The sequence below is a fragment of the Bombus flavifrons genome, chromosome 17 (assembly GCF_040668555.2).
Source record: "Bombus flavifrons isolate JBK064 chromosome 17, iyBomFlav1_principal, whole genome shotgun sequence".
Classification (NCBI taxonomy): Eukaryota; Metazoa; Arthropoda; class Insecta; order Hymenoptera; family Apidae; genus Bombus; species Bombus flavifrons.
The window spans coordinates 5,729,526-5,754,594 of record NC_138458.1 but is presented as its reverse complement, the minus strand read 5'-3'; the positions used below and the strand labels follow the sequence as shown (position 1 = coordinate 5,754,594).

Below are 25,069 nucleotides of genomic sequence, written 5' to 3'. Positions count from 1 at the left end.
CGCTTGTTAGATCTGTCTCGTGAAGCCAACTTCTTCATCCATTGCGTGGGAATTAAAGAAAAAAGTTGAGGCATATGCTTTGAATTATTAACAGGCTCGTCGATAAGATTTCCTTGAAAAACAAATACGAAATTTCGTCTGTTATTTTTAAGCTTCTTCGTTGTAAGAAAAAAACAATAACGCCATGTGCAAGTATAGAAAAATTTAAAAAGTACAAATTAAATAATAAAAAAATAAAAAGTTTCATGTTCTTCTACGATCATCTTTCCTATCACGTTCCTGCCCTGTACTGTTTGTAATCATCTCTTCTTCGTTTGTAATAATTTCCTTATTGAGTTTTGTTAAGACGAATTATTAGACGGAAAAGTTAAAAAAAAGAACTGTTAAAGAACTATTAAGCTAATTCATGTCTTTGAATTCTCAAAACGTGTTAAATTATTTCTGTACCTTGAAATGAGAAGTGGCAATGTAATATTTCTGCAGCGAGACTTTTAAAATATTTGTATGTTCCATATAAAAAACAACAATTTTTGCAAATTCTATCTAGAAAACTATAATGGCATTTGTATATGCCAATTGTTCATAAAATAAACTTTCTGCAAAGTACAGCATAAAAGAACACACAGTGTAAGCTTCGATTCTCCGTTTAGTAAATTAGAAAATAAATTAAGAAAGAAATTGGAAAATACATTAGAAAAGAAACTGGAAACGGTAGAATCTTCTGTGCGAAAAATGATTCAAAGATGAATTTTTTAACATATCCTTAACTGCTAATATCTCTTTATGAACAAACTGTATTAACTTCACAAGTACAGACGTTGCAAAAATATCTTTTGCATTATTTAATTTGTCGTAATATGTATATCGCCAACTGCAAATAATAATATTATTGTAATTAACACGGTCGTTAACGATCCCCCAAAAATAACGCTTAATTCAACAGGTAGTCGTTTAAAAAGAAAACTTTCGGAACAAAAAGCCCTGTATCTTCCACGAAAAACGTCGACTAATCCATGAATCATAGTTACACACATAGTTAACTACCACAAGAAGCGTCACGCGGTTGGTTCTAACGGAACAGGCAAAGGGAATGAAGGAATGTAACAGAGTAGCAAAAAAACGAGAAATTGGGCGTGAGAATGTGGTGCTAGAAAAAAAATTGAAGTCTATTATTTGTCCTTCTAATGCCAGGAGTCCAGCGAACCTAAGGAGTTTTTTTGCCCCAAGGAAATTTGACACCGCGTCGCGTGATCTTCTAACACGTGCGAGAACATAAGTCTGGTGGCTCGGGCTACACAATAGAATCACGTTAAAGTTGGTTCGTTCGACAAATATCAATTTATCATCACCGGTAGCCTAGTTCTTTTCCAGGAGAGTAAAATATCCGAAGAGCGACAACGATTCTCATTTACTTTGAACCATTTGGCCGCCAGAAACCAATCTATGCAGCGACGAAAAGCTTCGTTAACATGAACGAAGGGAGTAGGTTGTTAGAAACTGGCAGCAAGTCAGCGGACCAACCGTTGAAATTCATTGACGACGATTTATGTGGGTAAGGGTTAAAAGCCTACGAGCCAATTAACATGCCCTCGGAGGCTAGGGAAGCAGGAAAGTCCCGTAGGTATGTTTCTGAAGGAACTTTCGAGGAACCACGTTAGGTTCGTTCAATGGCTGCTACCTCTCGAATATGTAGCCAGAAAATAATTGTGCCATTCAGTGAAAAATTGCAATCTTTCTTATGACACGTAGATCTAGAAATTTATATCACAGCTGTATACATTGGCTGATTTTACAAAAATTTAATTTTGTATTTAAAATGCGTCTATGCCCATCGTTTGAAATTATCATTTTTAAGGGAAAAATTATAATATAATTTCCTGGTCGTACAAAATTGTACAATCAATTTTTTTTACATTTCCATGGTAGTTGGAAAATAAACAATTCGAAAGATGAAATGACGTAATATAAGGAATTTGTATAAACAGCGAAGCAAATCGAGTACAGGTATATGTATAGAATAGTTCTTTAAGCTTTGTTGGTTTTGTAGATTCGGCAAACAAAACAAAAATTAAAACAGTAACAATTATCAGGTTCTAAGAAACAGGACGACAGAAGTACGACAGAAGCACGAAAGAGGTACTTTGCAAAAGTGTCTTTTGCTCCGCCTCCAAGGGCTTAGACCTCCCCAAATGTATAAAATTTCCTAAGGGATTATACCTGGCCTTATACATGACGAAATTTTAGACCGCATTAAAACATACTTCATACTTTCATACTTTCTTTCATACTTCCCTATTCCTTCTTTCGTAGTTAATAAGTAAAAACTATTATTTTTATGTAATGTTATTAATAATTTCAATTAAGAGTATCTTACTATTATTACTAATTGTATATCGTAAACTGATATATAATATTGACAGTTCATGAAAAACATACTTTCTTTCATACTTCCCTATTCTTTCTTTCTTAGTTAATGAGTTAAAACTATACTTTTTTGACGATTATAATTCATTTCAATTACGCGGATCTAAACTATTATTATTAATTGTATATAGTGCACTGATATATAATATTGAGAGTTCATGAAATACTTACTTTCTTTCATACTTCCCTATTCTTTCTTTCTTAGTTAATGAGTTAAATCTATACTTTTAAGACTACTATAATTCATTTTAGTTAAGCGTATGTAAACTAATGTTACTAATTGTATATCGTAAACTGATATATAATATTGAGAGTTCATGAAAAACTTACTTTCTTTCATACATCCCTATTCTTTCTTTCTTAGTTAATGAGTTAAATCTATACTTTTATGACTACTATAATTCATTTTAGTTAAGCGTATGTAAACTATTGTTACTAATTGTATATCGTAAACTGATATATAATATTGAGAGTTCATGAAAAACATACTTTCTTTCATACTTTCCTATTCTTTCTTTCTTAGTTAATGAGTTAAATCTATACCTTTATGACTACTATAATTCATTTTAGTTAAGCGTATGTAAACTAATGTTACTAATTGTATATCGTAAACTGATATATAATATTGAGAGTTCATGAAAAACTTACTTTCTTTCATACTTCCCTATTCTTTCTTTCTTAGTTAATGAGTTAAATCTATACTTTTATGACTACTATAATTCATTTTAGTTAAGCGTATGTAAACTAATGTTACTAATTGTATATCGTAAACTGATATATAATATTGAGAGTTCATGAAAAACTTACTTTCTTTCATACTTCCCTATTCTTTCTTTCTTAGTTAATGAGTTAAATCTATACTTTTAAGACTACTATAATTCATTTTAGTTAAGCGTATGTAAACTAATGTTACTAATTGTATATCGTAAACTGATATATAATATTGAGAGTTCATGAAAAACTTACTTTCTTTCATACATCCCTATTCTTTCTTTCTTAGTTAATGAGTTAAATCTATACTTTTATGACTACTATAATTAATTTTAGTTAAGCGTATGTAAACTAATGTTACTAATTGTATATCGTAAACTGATATATAATATTGAGAGTTCATGAAAAACTTACTTTCTTTCATACTTCCCTATTCTTTCTTTCTTAGTTAATGAGTTAAATCTATACTTTTATGACTACTATAATTCATTTTAGTTAAGCGTATGTAAACTAATGTTACTAATTGTATATCGTAAACTGATATATAATATTGAGAGTTCATGAAAAACTTACTTTCTTTCATACTTCCCTATTCTTTCTTTCTTAGTTAATGATTTAAAACTATACTTTTTTGACTACTATAATTCATTTTAGTTAAGCGTATGTAAACTATTGTTACTAATTGTATATCGTAAACTGATATATAATATTGAGAGTTCATGAAAAACATACTTTCTTTCATACTTTCCTATTCTTTCTTTCTTAGTTAATGAGTTAAATCTATACTTTTATGACTACTATAATTCATTTTAGTTAAGCGTATGTAAACTAATGTTACTAATTGTATATCGTAAACTGATATATAATATTGAGAGTTCATGAAAAACTTACTTTCTTTCATACTTCCCTATTCTTTCTTTCTTAGTTAATGATTTAAAACTATACTTTTTTGACTACTATAATTCATTTTAGTTAAGCGTATGTAAACTATTGTTACTAATTGTATATCGTAAACTGATATATAATATTGAGAGTTCATGAAAAACATACTTTCTTTCATACTTTCCTATTCTTTCTTTCTTAGTTAATGAGTTAAATCTATACTTTTATGACTACTATAATTCATTTTAGTTAAGCGTATGTAAACTAATGTTACTAATTGTATATCGTAAACTGATATATAATATTGAGAGTTCATGAAAAACTTACTTTCTTTCATACATCCCTATTCTTTCTTTCTTAGTTAATGAGTTAAATCTATACTTTTATGACTACTATAATTCATTTTAGTTAAGCGTATGTAAACTATTGTTACTAATTGTATATCGTAAACTGATATATAATATTGAGAGTTCATGAAAATCATACTTTCTTTCATACTTTCCTATTCTTTCTTTCTTAGTTAATGAGTTAAATCTATACTTTTATGACTACTATAATTCATTTTAGTTAAGCGTATGTAAACTAATGTTACTAATTGTATATCGTAAACTGATATATAATATTGAGAGTTCATGAAAAACTTACTTTCTTTCATACTTCCCTATTCTTTCTTTCTTAGTTAATGAGTTAAAACTATACTTTTTTGACTACTATAATTCATTTTAGTTAAGCGTATGTAAACTATTGTTACTAATTGTATATCGTAAACTGATATATAATATTGACAGTTCATGAAAAACATACTTTCTTTCATACTTTCCTATTCTTTCTTTCTTAGTTAATGAGTTAAATCTATACTTTTATGACTACTATAATTCATTTTAGTTAAGCGTATGTAAACTAATGTTACTAATTGTATATCGTAAACTGATATATAATATTGAGAGTTCATGAAAAACTTACTTTCTTTCATACTTCCCTATTCTTTCTTTCTTAGTTAATGATTTAAAACTATACTTTTTTGACTACTATAATTCATTTTAGTTAAGCGTATGTAAACTATTGTTACTAATTGTATATCGTAAACTGATATATAATATTGAGAGTTCATGAAAAACATACTTTCTTTCATACTTTCCTATTCTTTCTTTCTTAGTTAATGAGTTAAATCTATACTTTTATGACTACTATAATTCATTTTAGTTAAGCGTATGTAAACTAATGTTACTAATTGTATATCGTAAACTGATATATAATATTGAGAGTTCATGAAAAACTTACTTTCTTTCATACATCCCTATTCTTTCTTTCTTAGTTAATGAGTTAAATCTATACTTTTATGACTACTATAATTCATTTTAGTTAAGCGTATGTAAACTATTGTTACTAATTGTATATCGTAAACTGATATATAATATTGAGAGTTCATGAAAATCATACTTTCTTTCATACTTTCCTATTCTTTCTTTCTTAGTTAATGAGTTAAATCTATACTTTTATGACTACTATAATTCATTTTAGTTAAGCGTATGTAAACTAATGTTACTAATTGTATATCGTAAACTGATATATAATATTGAGAGTTCATGAAAAACTTACTTTCTTTCATACTTCCCTATTCTTTCTTTCTTAGTTAATGAGTTAAAACTATACTTTTTTGACTACTATAATTCATTTTAGTTAAGCGTATGTAAACTATTGTTACTAATTGTATATCGTAAACTGATATGTAATATTGACAGTTCATGAAAAACATACTTTCTTTCATACATCCCTATTCTTTCTTTCTTAGTTAATGAGTTAAATCTATACTTTTATGACTACTATAATTCATTTTAGTTAAGCGTATGTAAACTATTGTTACTAATTGTATATCGTAAACTGATATATAATATTGAGAGTTCATGAAAATCATACTTTCTTTCATACTTTCCTATTCTTTCTTTCTTAGTTAATGAGTTAAATCTATACTTTTATGACTACTATAATTCATTTTAGTTAAGCGTATGTAAACTAATGTTACTAATTGTATATCGTAAACTGATATATAATATTGAGAGTTCATGAAAAACTTACTTTCTTTCATACTTCCCTATTCTTTCTTTCTTAGTTAATGAGTTAAATCTATACTTTTATGACTACTATAATTCATTTTAGTTAAGCGTATGTAAACTAATGTTACTAATTGTATATCGTAAACTGATATATAATATTGAGAGTTCATGAAAAACTTACTTTCTTTCATACTTCCCTATTCTTTCTTTCTTAGTTAATGAGTTAAAACTATACTTTTTTGACTACTATAATTCATTTTAGTTAAGCGTATGTAAACTATTGTTACTAATTGTATATCGTAAACTGATATGTAATATTGACAGTTCATGAAAAACATACTTTCTTTCATACATCCCTATTCTTTCTTTCTTAGTTAATGAGTTAAATCTATACTTTTATGACTACTATAATTCATTTTAGTTAAGCGTATGTAAACTATTGTTACTAATTGTATATCGTAAACTGATATATAATATTGAGAGTTCATGAAAATCATACTTTCTTTCATACTTTCCTATTCTTTCTTTCTTAGTTAATGAGTTAAATCTATACTTTTATGACTACTATAATTCATTTTAGTTAAGCGTATGTAAACTAATGTTACTAATTGTATATCGTAAACTGATATATAATATTGAGAGTTCATGAAAAACTTACTTTCTTTCATACTTCCCTATTCTTTCTTTCTTAGTTAATGAGTTAAAACTATACTTTTTTGACTACTATAATTCATTTTAGTTAAGCGTATGTAAACTATTGTTACTAATTGTATATCGTAAACTGATATATAATATTGACAGTTCATGAAAAACATACTTTCTTTCATACTTTCCTATTCTTTCTTTCTTAGTTAATGAGTTAAATCTATACTTTTATGACTACTATAATTCATTTTAGTTAAGCGTATGTAAACTAATGTTACTAATTGTATATCGTAAACTGATATATAATATTGAGAGTTCATGAAAAACTTACTTTCTTTCATACTTCCCTATTCTTTCTTTCTTAGTTAATGAGTTAAATCTATACTTTTATGACTACTATAATTCATTTTAGTTAAGCGTATGTAAACTAATGTTACTAATTGTATATCGTAAACTGATATATAATATTGAGAGTTCATGAAAAACTTACTTTCTTTCATACTTCCCTATTCTTTCTTTCTTAGTTAATGAGTTAAATCTATACTTTTAAGACTACTATAATTCATTTTAGTTAAGCGTATGTAAACTAATGTTACTAATTGTATATCGTAAACTGATATATAATATTGAGAGTTCATGAAAAACTTACTTTCTTTCATACATCCCTATTCTTTCTTTCTTAGTTAATGAGTTAAATCTATACTTTTATGACTACTATAATTAATTTTAGTTAAGCGTATGTAAACTAATGTTACTAATTGTATATCGTAAACTGATATATAATATTGAGAGTTCATGAAAAACTTACTTTCTTTCATACTTCCCTATTCTTTCTTTCTTAGTTAATGAGTTAAATCTATACTTTTATGACTACTATAATTCACTTTAGTTAAGCGTATGTAAACTAATGTTACTAATTGTATATCGTAAACTGATATATAATATTGAGAGTTCATGAAAAACTTACTTTCTTTCATACTTCCCTATTCTTTCTTTCTTAGTTAATGATTTAAAACTATACTTTTTTGACTACTATAATTCATTTTAGTTAAGCGTATGTAAACTATTGTTACTAATTGTATATCGTAAACTGATATATAATATTGAGAGTTCATGAAAAACATACTTTCTTTCATACTTTCCTATTCTTTCTTTCTTAGTTAATGAGTTAAATCTATACTTTTATGACTACTATAATTCATTTTAGTTAAGCGTATGTAAACTAATGTTACTAATTGTATATCGTAAACTGATATATAATATTGAGAGTTCATGAAAAACTTACTTTCTTTCATACATCCCTATTCTTTCTTTCTTAGTTAATGAGTTAAATCTATACTTTTATGACTACTATAATTCATTTTAGTTAAGCGTATGTAAACTAATGTTACTAATTGTATATCGTAAACTGATATATAATATTGAGAGTTCATGAAAAACTTACTTTCTTTCATACTTCCCTATTCTTTCTTTCTTAGTTAATGAGTTAAATCTATACTTTTATGACTACTATAATTCACTTTAGTTAAGCGTATGTAAACTAATGTTACTAATTGTATATCGTAAACTGATATATAATATTGAGAGTTCATGAAAAACTTACTTTCTTTCATACTTCCCTATTCTTTCTTTCTTAGTTAATGATTTAAAACTATACTTTTTTGACTACTATAATTCATTTTAGTTAAGCGTATGTAAACTATTGTTACTAATTGTATATCGTAAACTGATATATAATATTGAGAGTTCATGAAAAACATACTTTCTTTCATACTTTCCTATTCTTTCTTTCTTAGTTAATGAGTTAAATCTATACTTTTATGACTACTATAATTCATTTTAGTTAAGCGTATGTAAACTAATGTTACTAATTGTATATCGTAAACTGATATATAATATTGAGAGTTCATGAAAAACTTACTTTCTTTCATACTTCCCTATTCTTTCTTTCTTAGTTAATGAGTTAAATCTATACTTTTATGACTACTATAATTCATTTTAGTTAAGCGTATGTAAACTAATGTTACTAATTGTATATCGTAAACTGATATATAATATTGAGAGTTCATGAAAAACTTACTTTCTTTCATACTTCCCTATTCTTTCTTTCTTAGTTAATGATTTAAAACTATACTTTTTTGACTACTATAATTCATTTTAGTTAAGCGTATGTAAACTATTGTTACTAATTGTATATCGTAAACTGATATATAATATTGAGAGTTCATGAAAAACATACTTTCTTTCATACTTTCCTATTCTTTCTTTCTTAGTTAATGAGTTAAATCTATACTTTTATGACTACTATAATTCATTTTAGTTAAGCGTATGTAAACTAATGTTACTAATTGTATATCGTAAACTGATATATAATATTGAGAGTTCATGAAAAACTTACTTTCTTTCATACTTCCCTATTCTTTCTTTCTTAGTTAATGAGTTAAAACTATACTTTTTTGACTACTATAATTCATTTTAGTTAAGCGTATGTAAACTATTGTTACTAATTGTATATCGTAAACTGATATATAATATTGACAGTTCATGAAAAACATACTTTCTTTCATACTTTCCTATTCTTTCTTTCTTAGTTAATGAGTTAAATCTATACTTTTATGACTACTATAATTCATTTTAGTTAAGCGTATGTAAACTAATGTTACTAATTGTATATCGTAAACTGATATATAATATTGAGAGTTCATGAAAAACTTACTTTCTTTCATACATCCCTATTCTTTCTTTCTTAGTTAATGAGTTAAATCTATACTTTTATGACTACTATAATTCATTTTAGTTAAGCGTATGTAAACTATTGTTACTAATTGTATATCGTAAACTGATATATAATATTGAGAGTTCATGAAAATCATACTTTCTTTCATACTTTCCTATTCTTTCTTTCTTAGTTAATGAGTTAAATCTATACTTTTATGACTACTATAATTCATTTTAGTTAAGCGTATGTAAACTAATGTTACTAATTGTATATCGTAAACTGATATATAATATTGAGAGTTCATGAAAAACTTACTTTCTTTCATACTTCCCTATTCTTTCTTTCTTAGTTAATGAGTTAAAACTATACTTTTTTGACTACTATAATTCATTTTAGTTAAGCGTATGTAAACTATTGTTACTAATTGTATATCGTAAACTGATATGTAATATTGACAGTTCATGAAAAACATACTTTCTTTCATACATCCCTATTCTTTCTTTCTTAGTTAATGAGTTAAATCTATACTTTTATGACTACTATAATTCATTTTAGTTAAGCGTATGTAAACTATTGTTACTAATTGTATATCGTAAACTGATATATAATATTGAGAGTTCATGAAAATCATACTTTCTTTCATACTTTCCTATTCTTTCTTTCTTAGTTAATGAGTTAAATCTATACTTTTATGACTACTATAATTCATTTTAGTTAAGCGTATGTAAACTAATGTTACTAATTGTATATCGTAAACTGATATATAATATTGAGAGTTCATGAAAAACTTACTTTCTTTCATACTTCCCTATTCTTTCTTTCTTAGTTAATGAGTTAAAACTATACTTTTTTGACTACTATAATTCATTTTAGTTAAGCGTATGTAAACTATTGTTACTAATTGTATATCGTAAACTGATATATAATATTGACAGTTCATGAAAAACATACTTTCTTTCATACTTTCCTATTCTTTCTTTCTTAGTTAATGAGTTAAATCTATACTTTTATGACTACTATAATTCATTTTAGTTAAGCGTATGTAAACTAATGTTACTAATTGTATATCGTAAACTGATATATAATATTGAGAGTTCATGAAAAACTTACTTTCTTTCATACTTCCCTATTCTTTCTTTCTTAGTTAATGAGTTAAAACTATACTTTTTTGACTACTATAATTCATTTTAGTTAAGCGTATGTAAACTATTGTTACTAATTGTATATCGTAAACTGATATGTAATATTGACAGTTCATGAAAAACATACTTTCTTTCATACATCCCTATTCTTTCTTTCTTAGTTAATGAGTTAAATCTATACTTTTATGACTACTATAATTCATTTTAGTTAAGCGTATGTAAACTATTGTTACTAATTGTATATCGTAAACTGATATATAATATTGAGAGTTCATGAAAATCATACTTTCTTTCATACTTTCCTATTCTTTCTTTCTTAGTTAATGAGTTAAATCTATACTTTTATGACTACTATAATTCATTTTAGTTAAGCGTATGTAAACTAATGTTACTAATTGTATATCGTAAACTGATATATAATATTGAGAGTTCATGAAAAACTTACTTTCTTTCATACTTCCCTATTCTTTCTTTCTTAGTTAATGAGTTAAAACTATACTTTTATGACTACTATAATTCACTTTAGTTAAGCGTATGTAAACTAATGTTACTAATTGTATATCGTAAACTGATATATAATATTGAGAGTTCATGAAAAACTTACTTTCTTTCATACTTCCCTATTCTTTCTTTCTTAGTTAATGATTTAAAACTATACTTTTTTGACTACTATAATTCATTTTAGTTAAGCGTATGTAAACTAATGTTACTAATTGTATATCGTAAACTGATATATAATATTGAGAGTTCATGAAAAACTTACTTTCTTTCATACTTCCCTATTCTTTCTTTCTTAGTTAATGAGTTAAATCTATACTTTTATGACTACTATAATTCATTTTAGTTAAGCGTATGTAAACTAATGTTACTAATTGTATATCGTAAACTGATATATAATATTGAGAGTTCATGAAAAACTTACTTTCTTTCATACTTCCCTATTCTTTCTTTCTTAGTTAATGATTTAAAACTATACTTTTTTGACTACTATAATTCATTTTAGTTAAGCGTATGTAAACTATTGTTACTAATTGTATATCGTAAACTGATATATAATATTGAGAGTTCATGAAAAACATACTTTCTTTCATACTTTCCTATTCTTTCTTTCTTAGTTAATGAGTTAAATCTATACTTTTATGACTACTATAATTCATTTTAGTTAAGCATATGTAAACTAATGTTACTAATTGTATATCGTAAACTGATATATAATATTGAGAGTTCATGAAAAACTTACTTTCTTTCATACTTCCCTATTCTTTCTTTCTTAGTTAATGAGTTAAAACTATACTTTTTTGACTACTATAATTCATTTTAGTTAAGCGTATGTAAACTATTGTTACTAATTGTATATCGTAAACTGATATATAATATTGACAGTTCATGAAAAACATACTTTCTTTCATACTTTCCTATTCTTTCTTTCTTAGTTAATGAGTTAAATCTATACTTTTATGACTACTATAATTCATTTTAGTTAAGCGTATGTAAACTAATGTTACTAATTGTATATCGTAAACTGATATATAATATTGAGAGTTCATGAAAAACTTACTTTCTTTCATACATCCCTATTCTTTCTTTCTTAGTTAATGAGTTAAATCTATACTTTTATGACTACTATAATTCATTTTAGTTAAGCGTATGTAAACTATTGTTACTAATTGTATATCGTAAACTGATATATAATATTGAGAGTTCATGAAAATCATACTTTCTTTCATACTTTCCTATTCTTTCTTTCTTAGTTAATGAGTTAAATCTATACTTTTATGACTACTATAATTCATTTTAGTTAAGCGTATGTAAACTAATGTTACTAATTGTATATCGTAAACTGATATATAATATTGAGAGTTCATGAAAAACTTACTTTCTTTCATACTTCCCTATTCTTTCTTTCTTAGTTAATGAGTTAAAACTATACTTTTTTGACTACTATAATTCATTTTAGTTAAGCGTATGTAAACTATTGTTACTAATTGTATATCGTAAACTGATATATAATATTGAGAGTTCATGAAAATCATACTTTCTTTCATACTTTCCTATTCTTTCTTTCTTAGTTAATGAGTTAAATCTATACTTTTATGACTACTATAATTCATTTTAGTTAAGCGTATGTAAACTAATGTTACTAATTGTATATCGTAAACTGATATATAATATTGAGAGTTCATGAAAAACTTACTTTCTTTCATACTTCCCTATTCTTTCTTTCTTAGTTAATGAGTTAAAACTATACTTTTTTGACTACTATAATTCATTTTAGTTAAGCGTATGTAAACTATTGTTACTAATTGTATATCGTAAACTGATATGTAATATTGACAGTTCATGAAAAACATACTTTCTTTCATACATCCCTATTCTTTCTTTCTTAGTTAATGAGTTAAATCTATACTTTTATGACTACTATAATTCATTTTAGTTAAGCGTATGTAAACTATTGTTACTAATTGTATATCGTAAACTGATATATAATATTGAGAGTTCATGAAAATCATACTTTCTTTCATACTTTCCTATTCTTTCTTTCTTAGTTAATGAGTTAAATCTATACTTTTATGACTACTATAATTCATTTTAGTTAAGCGTATGTAAACTAATGTTACTAATTGTATATCGTAAACTGATATATAATATTGAGAGTTCATGAAAAACTTACTTTCTTTCATACTTCCCTATTCTTTCTTTCTTAGTTAATGAGTTAAAACTATACTTTTTTGACTACTATAATTCATTTTAGTTAAGCGTATGTAAACTATTGTTACTAATTGTATATCGTAAACTGATATATAATATTGACAGTTCATGAAAAACATACTTTCTTTCATACTTTCCTATTCTTTCTTTCTTAGTTAATGAGTTAAATCTATACTTTTATGACTACTATAATTCATTTTAGTTAAGCGTATGTAAACTAATGTTACTAATTGTATATCGTAAACTGATATATAATATTGAGAGTTCATGAAAAACTTACTTTCTTTCATACTTCCCTATTCTTTCTTTCTTAGTTAATGAGTTAAATCTATACTTTTATGACTACTATAATTCATTTTAGTTAAGCGTATGTAAACTAATGTTACTAATTGTATATCGTAAACTGATATATAATATTGAGAGTTCATGAAAAACTTACTTTCTTTCATACTTCCCTATTCTTTCTTTCTTAGTTAATGAGTTAAATCTATACTTTTAAGACTACTATAATTCATTTTAGTTAAGCGTATGTAAACTAATGTTACTAATTGTATATCGTAAACTGATATATAATATTGAGAGTTCATGAAAAACTTACTTTCTTTCATACATCCCTATTCTTTCTTTCTTAGTTAATGAGTTAAATCTATACTTTTATGACTACTATAATTAATTTTAGTTAAGCGTATGTAAACTAATGTTACTAATTGTATATCGTAAACTGATATATAATATTGAGAGTTCATGAAAAACTTACTTTCTTTCATACTTCCCTATTCTTTCTTTCTTAGTTAATGAGTTAAATCTATACTTTTATGACTACTATAATTCACTTTAGTTAAGCGTATGTAAACTAATGTTACTAATTGTATATCGTAAACTGATATATAATATTGAGAGTTCATGAAAAACTTACTTTCTTTCATACTTCCCTATTCTTTCTTTCTTAGTTAATGATTTAAAACTATACTTTTTTGACTACTATAATTCATTTTAGTTAAGCGTATGTAAACTATTGTTACTAATTGTATATCGTAAACTGATATATAATATTGAGAGTTCATGAAAAACATACTTTCTTTCATACTTTCCTATTCTTTCTTTCTTAGTTAATGAGTTAAATCTATACTTTTATGACTACTATAATTCATTTTAGTTAAGCGTATGTAAACTAATGTTACTAATTGTATATCGTAAACTGATATATAATATTGAGAGTTCATGAAAAACTTACTTTCTTTCATACTTCCCTATTCTTTCTTTCTTAGTTAATGATTTAAAACTATACTTTTTTGACTACTATAATTCATTTTAGTTAAGCGTATGTAAACTATTGTTACTAATTGTATATCGTAAACTGATATATAATATTGAGAGTTCATGAAAAACATACTTTCTTTCATACTTTCCTATTCTTTCTTTCTTAGTTAATGAGTTAAATCTATACTTTTATGACTACTATAATTCATTTTAGTTAAGCGTATGTAAACTAATGTTACTAATTGTATATCGTAAACTGATATATAATATTGAGAGTTCATGAAAAACTTACTTTCTTTCATACTTCCCTATTCTTTCTTTCTTAGTTAATGAGTTAAAACTATACTTTTTTGACTACTATAATTCATTTTAGTTAAGCGTATGTAAACTATTGTTACTAATTGTATATCGTAAACTGATATATAATATTGACAGTTCATGAAAAACATACTTTCTTTCATACTTTCCTATTCTTTCTTTCTTAGTTAATGAGTTAAATCTATACTTTTATGACTACTATAATTCATTTTAGTTAAGCGTATGTAAACTATTGTTACTAATTGTATATCGTAAACTGATATATAATATTGACAGTTCATGAAAAACATACTTTCTTTCATACTTTCCTATTCTTTCTTTCTTAGTTAATGAGTTAAATCTATACTTTTATGACTACTATAATTCATTTTAGTTAAGCGTATGTAAACTAATGTTACTAATTGTATATCGTAAACTGATATATAATATTGAGAGTTCATGAAAAACTTACTTTCTTTCATACTTCCCTATTCTTTCTTTCTTAGTTAATGAGTTAAAACTATACTTTTTTGACTACTATAATTCATTTTAGTTAAGCGTATGTAAACTATTGTTACTAATTGTATATCGTAAACTGATATATAATATTGACAGTTCATGAAAAACATACTTTCTTTCATACTTTCCTATTCTTTCTTTCTTAGTTAATGAGTTAAATCTATACTTTTATGACTACTATAATTCATTTTAGTTAAGCGTATGTAAACTAATGTTACTAATTGTATATCGTAAACTGATATATAATATTGAGAGTTCATGAAAAACTTACTTTCTTTCATACTTCCCTATTCTTTCTTTCTTAGTTAATGAGTTAAAACTATACTTTTTTGACTACTATAATTCATTTTAGTTAAGCGTATGTAAACTATTGTTACTAATTGTATATCGTAAACTGATATATAATATTGACAGTTCATGAAAAACATACTTTCTTTCATACTTTCCTATTCTTTCTTTCTTAGTTAATGAGTTAAATCTATACTTTTATGACTACTATAATTCATTTTAGTTAAGCGTATGTAAACTATTGTTACTAATTGTATATCGTAAACTGATATATAATATTGACAGTTCATGAAAAACATACTTTCTTTCATACTTTCCTATTCTTTCTTTCTTAGTTAATGAGTTAAATCTATACTTTTATGACTACTATAATTCATTTTAGTTAAGCGTATGTAAACTAATGTTACTAATTGTATATCGTAAACTGATATATAATATTGAGAGTTCATGAAAAACTTACTTTCTTTCATACTTCCCTATTCTTTCTTTCTTAGTTAATGAGTTAAAACTATACTTTTTTGACTACTATAATTCATTTTAGTTAAGCGTATGTAAACTATTGTTACTAATTGTATATCGTAAACTGATATATAATATTGACAGTTCATGAAAAACATACTTTCTTTCATACTTTCCTATTCTTTCTTTCTTAGTTAATGAGTTAAATCTATACTTTTATGACTACTATAATTCATTTTAGTTAAGCGTATGTAAACTAATGTTACTAATTGTATATCGTAAACTGATATATAATATTGAGAGTTCATGAAAAACTTACTTTCTTTCATACTTCCCTATTCTTTCTTTCTTAGTTAATGAGTTAAATCTATACTTTTATGACTACTATAATTCATTTTAGTTAAGTTTATGTAAACTAATGTTACTAATTGTATATCGTAAACTGATATATAATATTGAGAGTTCATGAAAAACTTACTTTCTTTCATACTTCCCTATTCTTTCTTTCTTAGTTAATGAGTTAAAACTATACTTTTTTGACTACTATAATTCATTTTAGTTAAGCGTATGTAAACTATTGTTACTAATTGTATATCGTAAACTGATATATAATATTGACAGTTCATGAAAAACATACTTTCTTTCATACTTTCCTATTCTTTCTTTCTTAGTTAATGAGTTAAATCTATACTTTTATGACTACTATAATTCATTTTAGTGAAGCGTATGTAAACTATTGTTACTAATTGTATATCGTAAACTGATATATAATATTGACAGTTCATGAAAAACATACTTTCTTTCATACTTTCCTATTCTTTCTTTCTTAGTTAATGAGTTAAATCTATACTTTTATGACTACTATAATTCATTTTAGTTAAGCGTATGTAAACTAATGTTACTAATTGTATATCGTAAACTGATATATAATATTGAGAGTTCATGAAAAACTTACTTTCTTTCATACTTCCCTATTCTTTCTTTCTTAGTTAATGAGTTAAATCTATACTTTTATGACTACTATAATTCATTTTAGTTAAGCGTATGTAAACTAATGTTACTAATTGTATATCGTAAACTGATATATAATATTGAGAGTTCATGAAAAACTTACTTTCTTTCATACTTCCCTATTCTTTCTTTCTTAGTTAATGAGTTAAAACTATACTTTTTTGACTACTATAATTCATTTTAGTTAAGCGTATGTAAACTATTGTTACTAATTGTATATCGTAAACTGATATATAATATTGACAGTTCATGAAAAACATACTTTCTTTCATACTTTCCTATTCTTTCTTTCTTAGTTAATGAGTTAAATCTATACTTTTATGACTACTATAATTCATTTTAGTTAAGCGTATGTAAACTATTGTTACTAATTGTATATCGTAAACTGATATATAATATTGACAGTTCATGAAAAACATACTTTCTTTCATACTTTCCTATTCTTTCTTTCTTAGTTAATGAGTTAAATCTATACTTTTATGACTACTATAATTCATTTTAGTTAAGCGTATGTAAACTAATGTTACTAATTGTATATCGTAAACTGATATATAATATTGAGAGTTCATGAAAAACTTACTTTCTTTCATACTTCCCTATTCTTTCTTTCTTAGTTAATGAGTTAAAACTATACTTTTTTGACTACTATAATTCATTTTAGTTAAGCGTATGTAAACTATTGTTACTAATTGTATATCGTAAACTGATATATAATATTGACAGTTCATGAAAAACATACTTTCTTTCATACTTTCCTATTCTTTCTTTCTTAGTTAATGAGTTAAATCTATACTTTTATGACTACTATAATTCATTTTAGTTAAGCGTATGTAAACTAATGTTACTAATTGTATATCGTAAACTGATATATAATATTGAGAGTTCATGAAAAACTTACTTTCTTTCATACTTCCCTATTCTTTCTTTCTTAGTTAATGAGTTAAATCTATACTTTTATGACTACTATAATTCATTTTAGTTAAGTTTATGTAAACTAATGTTACTAATTGTATATCGTAAACTGATATATAATATTGAGAGTTCATGAAAAACTTACTTTCTTTCATACTTCCCTATTCTTTCTTTCTTAGTTAATGAGTTAAAACTATACTTTTTTGACTACTATAATTCATTTTAGTTAAGCGTATGTAAACTATTGTTACTAATTGTATATCGTAAACTGATATATAATATTGACAGTTCATGAAAAACATACTTTCTTTCATACTTTCCTATTCTTTCTTTCTTAGTTAATGAGTTAAATCTATACTTTTATGACTACTATAATTCATTTTAGTGAAGCGTATGTAAACTATTGTTACTAATTGTATATCGTAAACTGATATATAATATTGACAGTTCATGAAAAACATACTTTCTTTCATACTTTCCTATTCTTTCTTTCTTAGTTAATGAGTTAAATCTATACTTTTATGACTACTATAATTCATTTTAGTTAAGCGTATGTAAACTAATGTTACTAATTGTATATCGTAAACTGATATATAATATTGAGAGTTCATGAAAAACTTACTTTCTTTCATACTTCCCTATTCTTTCTTTCTTAGTTAATGAGTTAAATCTATACTTTTATGACTACTATAATTCATTTTAGTTAAGCGTATGTAAACTAATGTTACTAATTGTATATCGTAAACTGATATATAATATTGAGAGTTCATGAAAAACTTACTTTCTTTCATACTTCCCTATTCTTTCTTTCTTAGTTAATGAGTTAAAACTATACTTTTTTGACTACTATAATTCATTTTAGTTAAGCGTATGTAAACTATTGTTACTAATTGTATATCGTAAACTGATATATAATATTGACAGTTCATGAAAAACATACTTTCTTTCATACTTTCCTATTCTTTCTTTCTTAGTTAATGAGTTAAATCTATACTTTTATGACTACTATAATTCATTTTAGTTAAGCGTATGTAAACTAATGTTACTAATTGTATATCGTAAACTGATATATAATATTGAGAGTTCATGAAAAACTTACTTTCTTTCATACTTCCCTATTCTTTCTTTCTTAGTTAATGAGTTAAATCTATACTTTTATGACTACTATAATTCATTTTAGTTAAGTTTATGTAAACTAATGTTACTAATTGTATATCGTAAACTGATATATAATATTGAGAGTTCATGAAAAACTTACTTTCTTTCATACTTCCCTATTCTTTCTTTCTTAGTTAATGAGTTAAAACTATACTTTTTTGACTACTATAATTCATTTTAGTTAAGCGTATGTAAACTATTGTTACTAATTGTATATCGTAAACTGATATATAATATTGACAGTTCATGAAAAACATACTTTCTTTCATACTTTCCTATTCTTTCTTTCTTAGTTAATGAGTTAAATCTATACTTTTATGACTACTATAATTCATTTTAGTGAAGCGTATGTAAACTATTGTTACTAATTGTATATCGTAAACTGATATATAATATTGACAGTTCATGAAAAACATACTTTCTTTCATACTTTCCTATTCTTTCTTTCTTAGTTAATGAGTTAAATCTATACTTTTATGACTACTATAATTCATTTTAGTTAAGCGTATGTAAACTAATGTTACTAATTGTATATCGTAAACTGATATATAATATTGAGAGTTCATGAAAAACTTACTTTCTTTCATACTTCCCTATTCTTTCTTTCTTAGTTAATGAGTTAAATCTATACTTTTATGACTACTATAATTCATTTTAGTTAAGCGTATGTAAACTAATGTTACTAATTGTATATCGTAAACTGATATATAATATTGAGAGTTCATGAAAAACCTACTTTCTTTCATACTTCCCTATTCTTTCTTTCTTAGTTAATGAGTTAAAACTATACTTTTTTGACTACTATAATTCATTTTAGTTAAGCGTATGTAAACTATTGTTACTAATTGTATATAGTGCACTGATATATAATATTGAGAGCTCATGAAAAACATACTTTCCTTCATACTTCCCTATTGTTTCTTTCTTAGTTAATGAGTTAAAACTATTATTTTTATGACTGTTATTGTTCATTTCAATTAAGTGTAACTTGCTATTATTATTAATTATATGTAGTACACTGATATACAATACTGAGTGTTTATGAAAACCATTATGATAATAAGAATAGGTAATTGAAAAGAATACTCTTTAAATCCAATTGTAATTCAAAGCAATTCAAAATTATTTACTTCGCTTATTAAATGTCGCAAATTACAAGAACTAAATTACTTTCGATGTTCTGTATAATTTTGTACGTTACGTGCTCTTCTATATCTTTGCAAAATATTCAATCGCTTCGATCATTTTCTATTCCTCAAACAAGTTCGATAGACAAATCACCAAGAAATTATGATCACCAGTTAGATTTCCCTCAAGTATTTTCAACAATGGTAACCAATTCCCACGACACGCACGTCACCCGGGTCATCATCGAGGGCCACGAAAACGCTGGCTACTCGTGGGATCGTTCACCCTACCAACGTCACTAGCTTCCCACGGTTCTGGGACCGTGAATGGCACGAGGGAAGCTTATAAAAGGGACCGAAAGACTACAGTCCCATTCAGTTGCTTGCCAGCAACCATATCGTTGCTGTACCTTCACCACTTTTTTCGCGAGTCGTGTACTTGAACGTTGCAACGCGAAACTGAACTGTGTGTTACTTTTCTTGGGTTCAAATTTACCTGTTCTGTTTGTTAATAAAAAAGAAGAACGATCGAGAAATGATCGTTTGATTTGTTACTGTAGCTCACTGGTAGAGTAATTTTCTTGTTTACAACAGACGTGTACTATTATTTTTTAATTTATATAGATGTGTATAAAATACACAAGTGGCTTACAAATTACAAATGATAAAATAATTTACATAAAGTTACACAAAATGAAAAAGCTGTGACTTTTCTTCTGTTCACATATTGTAGTGTTATTTAGTAATAACGCATGAAAGTGCAACTTTCATGGTGACATTTTATCATTTCACGTATTGGTGACTATTTACTGGCATATTTTCCTCAAGCAACGTGTATTCTTAAATTCAAATCACTATCAAACATGCTAGTTCATAGGAAAATTCAGAGATTATAGCAGGGTCAGGCTTGGGCATTGTCTAAATGGAACATTTGACAAATGATTATTTAAACGATATATCATCTTCTTTGAGCAGGTATTATTTTGAAATAGTTGGTAACTGATTAAATAATTTGGCTATATCGTTTACAGTCAAACATACCAAAAACACAATGTCTAATATTCAACTCACATTAATTATATGTTATTTTATTTCCAAATAGTTAACTAAAATAGAAAATTATTTGACAACAATTTACCTGTTCTTAACCCAAGATAAAGTTACTTTTCCTCATATTATTTTGAAAACAAGAAGAGCAGCAAACTACTTGAAGATAATTCATCGTTTCAAATTATCATTTTTTAATCTTCATTTCAAATAAAATTTGCCCAAGTCTGAACAAGGCTAAGCATCGAATCCGCATGAGGAAACTATGACGATTCAACGAGTACTTTGACTGTGATTCCTTTGACGAAGAGTGGCGTCTAACGAAACCTGAAGAAAGAGTGGTCGTTACTTACCGGATGGATGATTGGACTGCAAATTGTAATCGTCGACCTGCAGCGTGCTGTTCGGCCCTGTTCTAGTGAATCTCACCACGTGGTACTGGTTGTCATTCACTTTCACACCGACCTCACCGATTGGATGATCGTTCGTCCCCATATTGTAAACAGCGAACACGTTTCCCTCCACCTGGAAAGTGACGAAAAATATAATTAACAATTGCTGTGAACGCTTATGTCAATGACATATATGAAATTCGAGAGTTGCAGCGATTTTGTTGTCCGTATCTGTACAGTAGCTCGTGGACAAATTGGTGGAACGACGTGGACAACGATTTTGCGAAATTCTATGTGCGAGCAAACTTGATTAATTTCCATTGTACGTATTCATTTGGTCGATAGTAGAGACAATTGTGTCTTTGATGGTAATAATTTTGTTTCTAATTGTATATTTTCCAAATGAAGAATATTAGTATCTAATAAGAGTAGATTTTTACATGGAATATCCAGGTTTCTTGATAGAATTTCTATCAAATATGTATTTCGACGTTTCTTGTTTTTCATTTGGTAATCGTATCGATGATTTTAATGAGAACTGAAGTATGAAGGCGTTTTAAGTTATCCTTATACTTGTTTAAATATTTCTTGTCTAGATTGTCCAGATTCACAGGCTTCGTATGCTTCATAAGATCAAACTTTTGCTCCCTTCGTTTCTTTTCTTTGATTTAGTTACTTCAGATTACTTTAAATACTCACTTAATCGATTAATCAATGTTTGATCATTATATCATTTGTGTTATTTTTCTAGAAATTACGTAGTACCATTAAATTGTGTAATGAATTAATTAAATAAATAATAAACATATTCACTTAGATTAAAATTGACATAATTAACGTCTTTAGACATATTTCCACATGTTTCTCTGTTTTAAACGTATCTCGTAAAATAAACTGCTATTTAATATATATTCCTGCTTACGCATTTAGCAGCGATTAAACTACAATTTGCCTGTCATCGCCACTTAATATTCGAATCTTATTACCTACATCTAAAAATGCCATTTGCGTTTTTCTCTCTAGTAATAATCAGCGTGAAATATTGTCGCACATAAAATTACGTATGTAATACGCAAATTCTATTTAAATTTAAATATATTACAGCATTATATCATATACTATGTAACATATGAGAGAATTTGGCATTTCACAGGTAAAATCACGCGATATACATTCTTACACTTATCGTAATCAGTTAATTAACAAGTAATACTTATACAGAAATTACAAATTCCTTCCTTTCTTGAAAATCGACGTAACAAAACTTCCAAATTATTCTATGATTATTAACAATTTAATGGTTTTACGAAACACTGTGTGTGAACAAATTTTGTACTCTTTAAGCAGCTTATGAACTATGCCCTAAATTAATCCTGTAATTACTAACAATTTAGTAGTTTTACAAAGTGGTACGTGTGAGCAAATTTTCTACTCTTTTAAAGCAGCTTATGAACTATGATCCAAATTATCCTATAGCCACTAACAATATAATGGTTTTATGAAATATCATGTGTGACCAAATTTTGCACTTTTTAAGCGGCTTATGAACTACGACTCGAATTATTCTATCGTTACTAACAATTTCAATCTCGAGATAGTCGTTGCTGGAAGCAGATTCTATTCTGACGAGGACGGCGTCGCTCACGCTTGTTACAAAGCCCAAGGCCACCGTGTCTCTCTTCATTTCCGGCCTCTGATTCGGCGGGAACGTGTAGGTGATAATTCCTCTGCCGGCTCCGAATTCGTAAGCTGCTGCTTCTGTAACGACACAATTGCGCACCATGAGCCCAGGAAATACAGAGTTAATAGAAAATTAGTAAATATTAAACGCTAGAGCTAATCAATCATCACTAAAATGTGAAGTCTGTGAGGAAGGAATCGCAATGACAGAGATCGTATTACATGGAAAAATAATTTGCCGGAGGAGAAGCTAACATTTCACCTGATACATTTTTACCAAAAACTCATTCCACTTTCCAGTGATACGTTATCGTACAATTATAACAGTTGCTTATTATAGTACCTATCATTAGTAATCGTGCTATCGACACTGGTTTGTCAGGATGAAAAGACACGAGGACTATCTTTTACAACTATCAAACAACGTATAGTCAACATCTGTCGTTCGAGGACAATTCACTTTCGATTCTTTTAACTCTATGTTTCTATGAATCTAATTAATGGCCAAAAATTTCCCATTTCGCACAGTTGCTGTTAGTCCACGACCTATTACCCTATCATCCAATTTAATAAATTTATCAATAAGATTTGTCTCGTGATTCTACTTAAATATTTCTTAAGATTCATCGATCTTCTAAATTTTACATTAACTATATTTGTATGATTCCATGATATTATTCTAGGAGAAACATTTCATTCTACGTTCATTCATTTTATATATACAGAAGCAGAATTTTCAACATGACGTTCTCTTCGACAAACAATGTTGATAACAATATTGCAAGAAATTTTTTTAAGTTGCTTATCTTTTTCTAAAATATCCAGGTCGTGAAGTATATATGTTTACAGTAATAGCGTTAACACCACTCAACCTAAGTGCTCTAGATTAGAATGATCAGATACGCCCCGTAAAACGAGGCAACTTATTTCGTCTCTTCACGCAGTCTCTAACGACAAATTTTTCGTACAAGAATTTTCTACCTTCGAATAACAAAACGCCGAAGAAAGAGGCTGCTAATCTACTCGTTTATCAAACTCCTTAGAAAATATACGCGTAATCGGATATTCTTAATACAAATTACTGTCGTTTTACTTAGGCTAAATATACTCGGGACGTACAAAATTTAAATACATTGTTTTAATACATTCGCTCAATAAAATAGCGCGAGATGGTATTTTCTATGGAAAGAGTCTGCTGCGTGTCACAACGAAGATAGTTACATTGGGAAATATACACTCTGTACAATTTCGATACGCATTACATTATTATCTCGAAGACGCTTTTGATAAGAGAAAAGAAAAAAAGAAAAGAAAAAAGTGAGGAAGATAGGAATCGTCGGATTAAGCTTCCTTGAACTTCAAGGAACGTGTTTATTGTGAGTCGGTAGAAACTACTGGGATACTACGTTATCAACGTTCGTCAACGATTTTATTAAAAAATGTTTCAAGTGGAATATGTTGCATTTAATGGCCAAATGAGTACATTTTGATTTCTTAATATCTTACATCTTCTAAGATACTAAGATAACTTTCGGCTTCATATCAGTACATGTAATATTTGTTATATTTGACATTCTCTAGAAAAATGTACTTTGTACCGGAAAAGCCATAAGTTTGGCAGATACTTTAACTC

At 26.6% G+C, this 25,069-nt stretch overlaps 1 protein-coding gene across 11 annotated transcripts in view; it reads right to left on the bottom strand.

The window, feature by feature from the left end:
- Nucleotides 1-25,069, bottom strand: part of Nrx-1 (neurexin 1) — a 629,819-nt gene that overhangs the window by 51,920 nt on the left and 552,830 nt on the right. For all 11 annotated transcript variants that reach the window (XM_069131031.1, XM_069131033.1, XM_069131034.1 and 8 more), the window contains 2 exons: nt 23,336-23,514; nt 21,718-21,889 (listed from right to left, as the gene is read on the bottom strand). In XM_069131031.1, the coding sequence (XP_068987132.1) occupies nt 21,718-21,889; nt 23,336-23,514 (351 nt within the window). The remainder of the gene's footprint in view (nt 1-21,717; nt 21,890-23,335; nt 23,515-25,069) is intronic.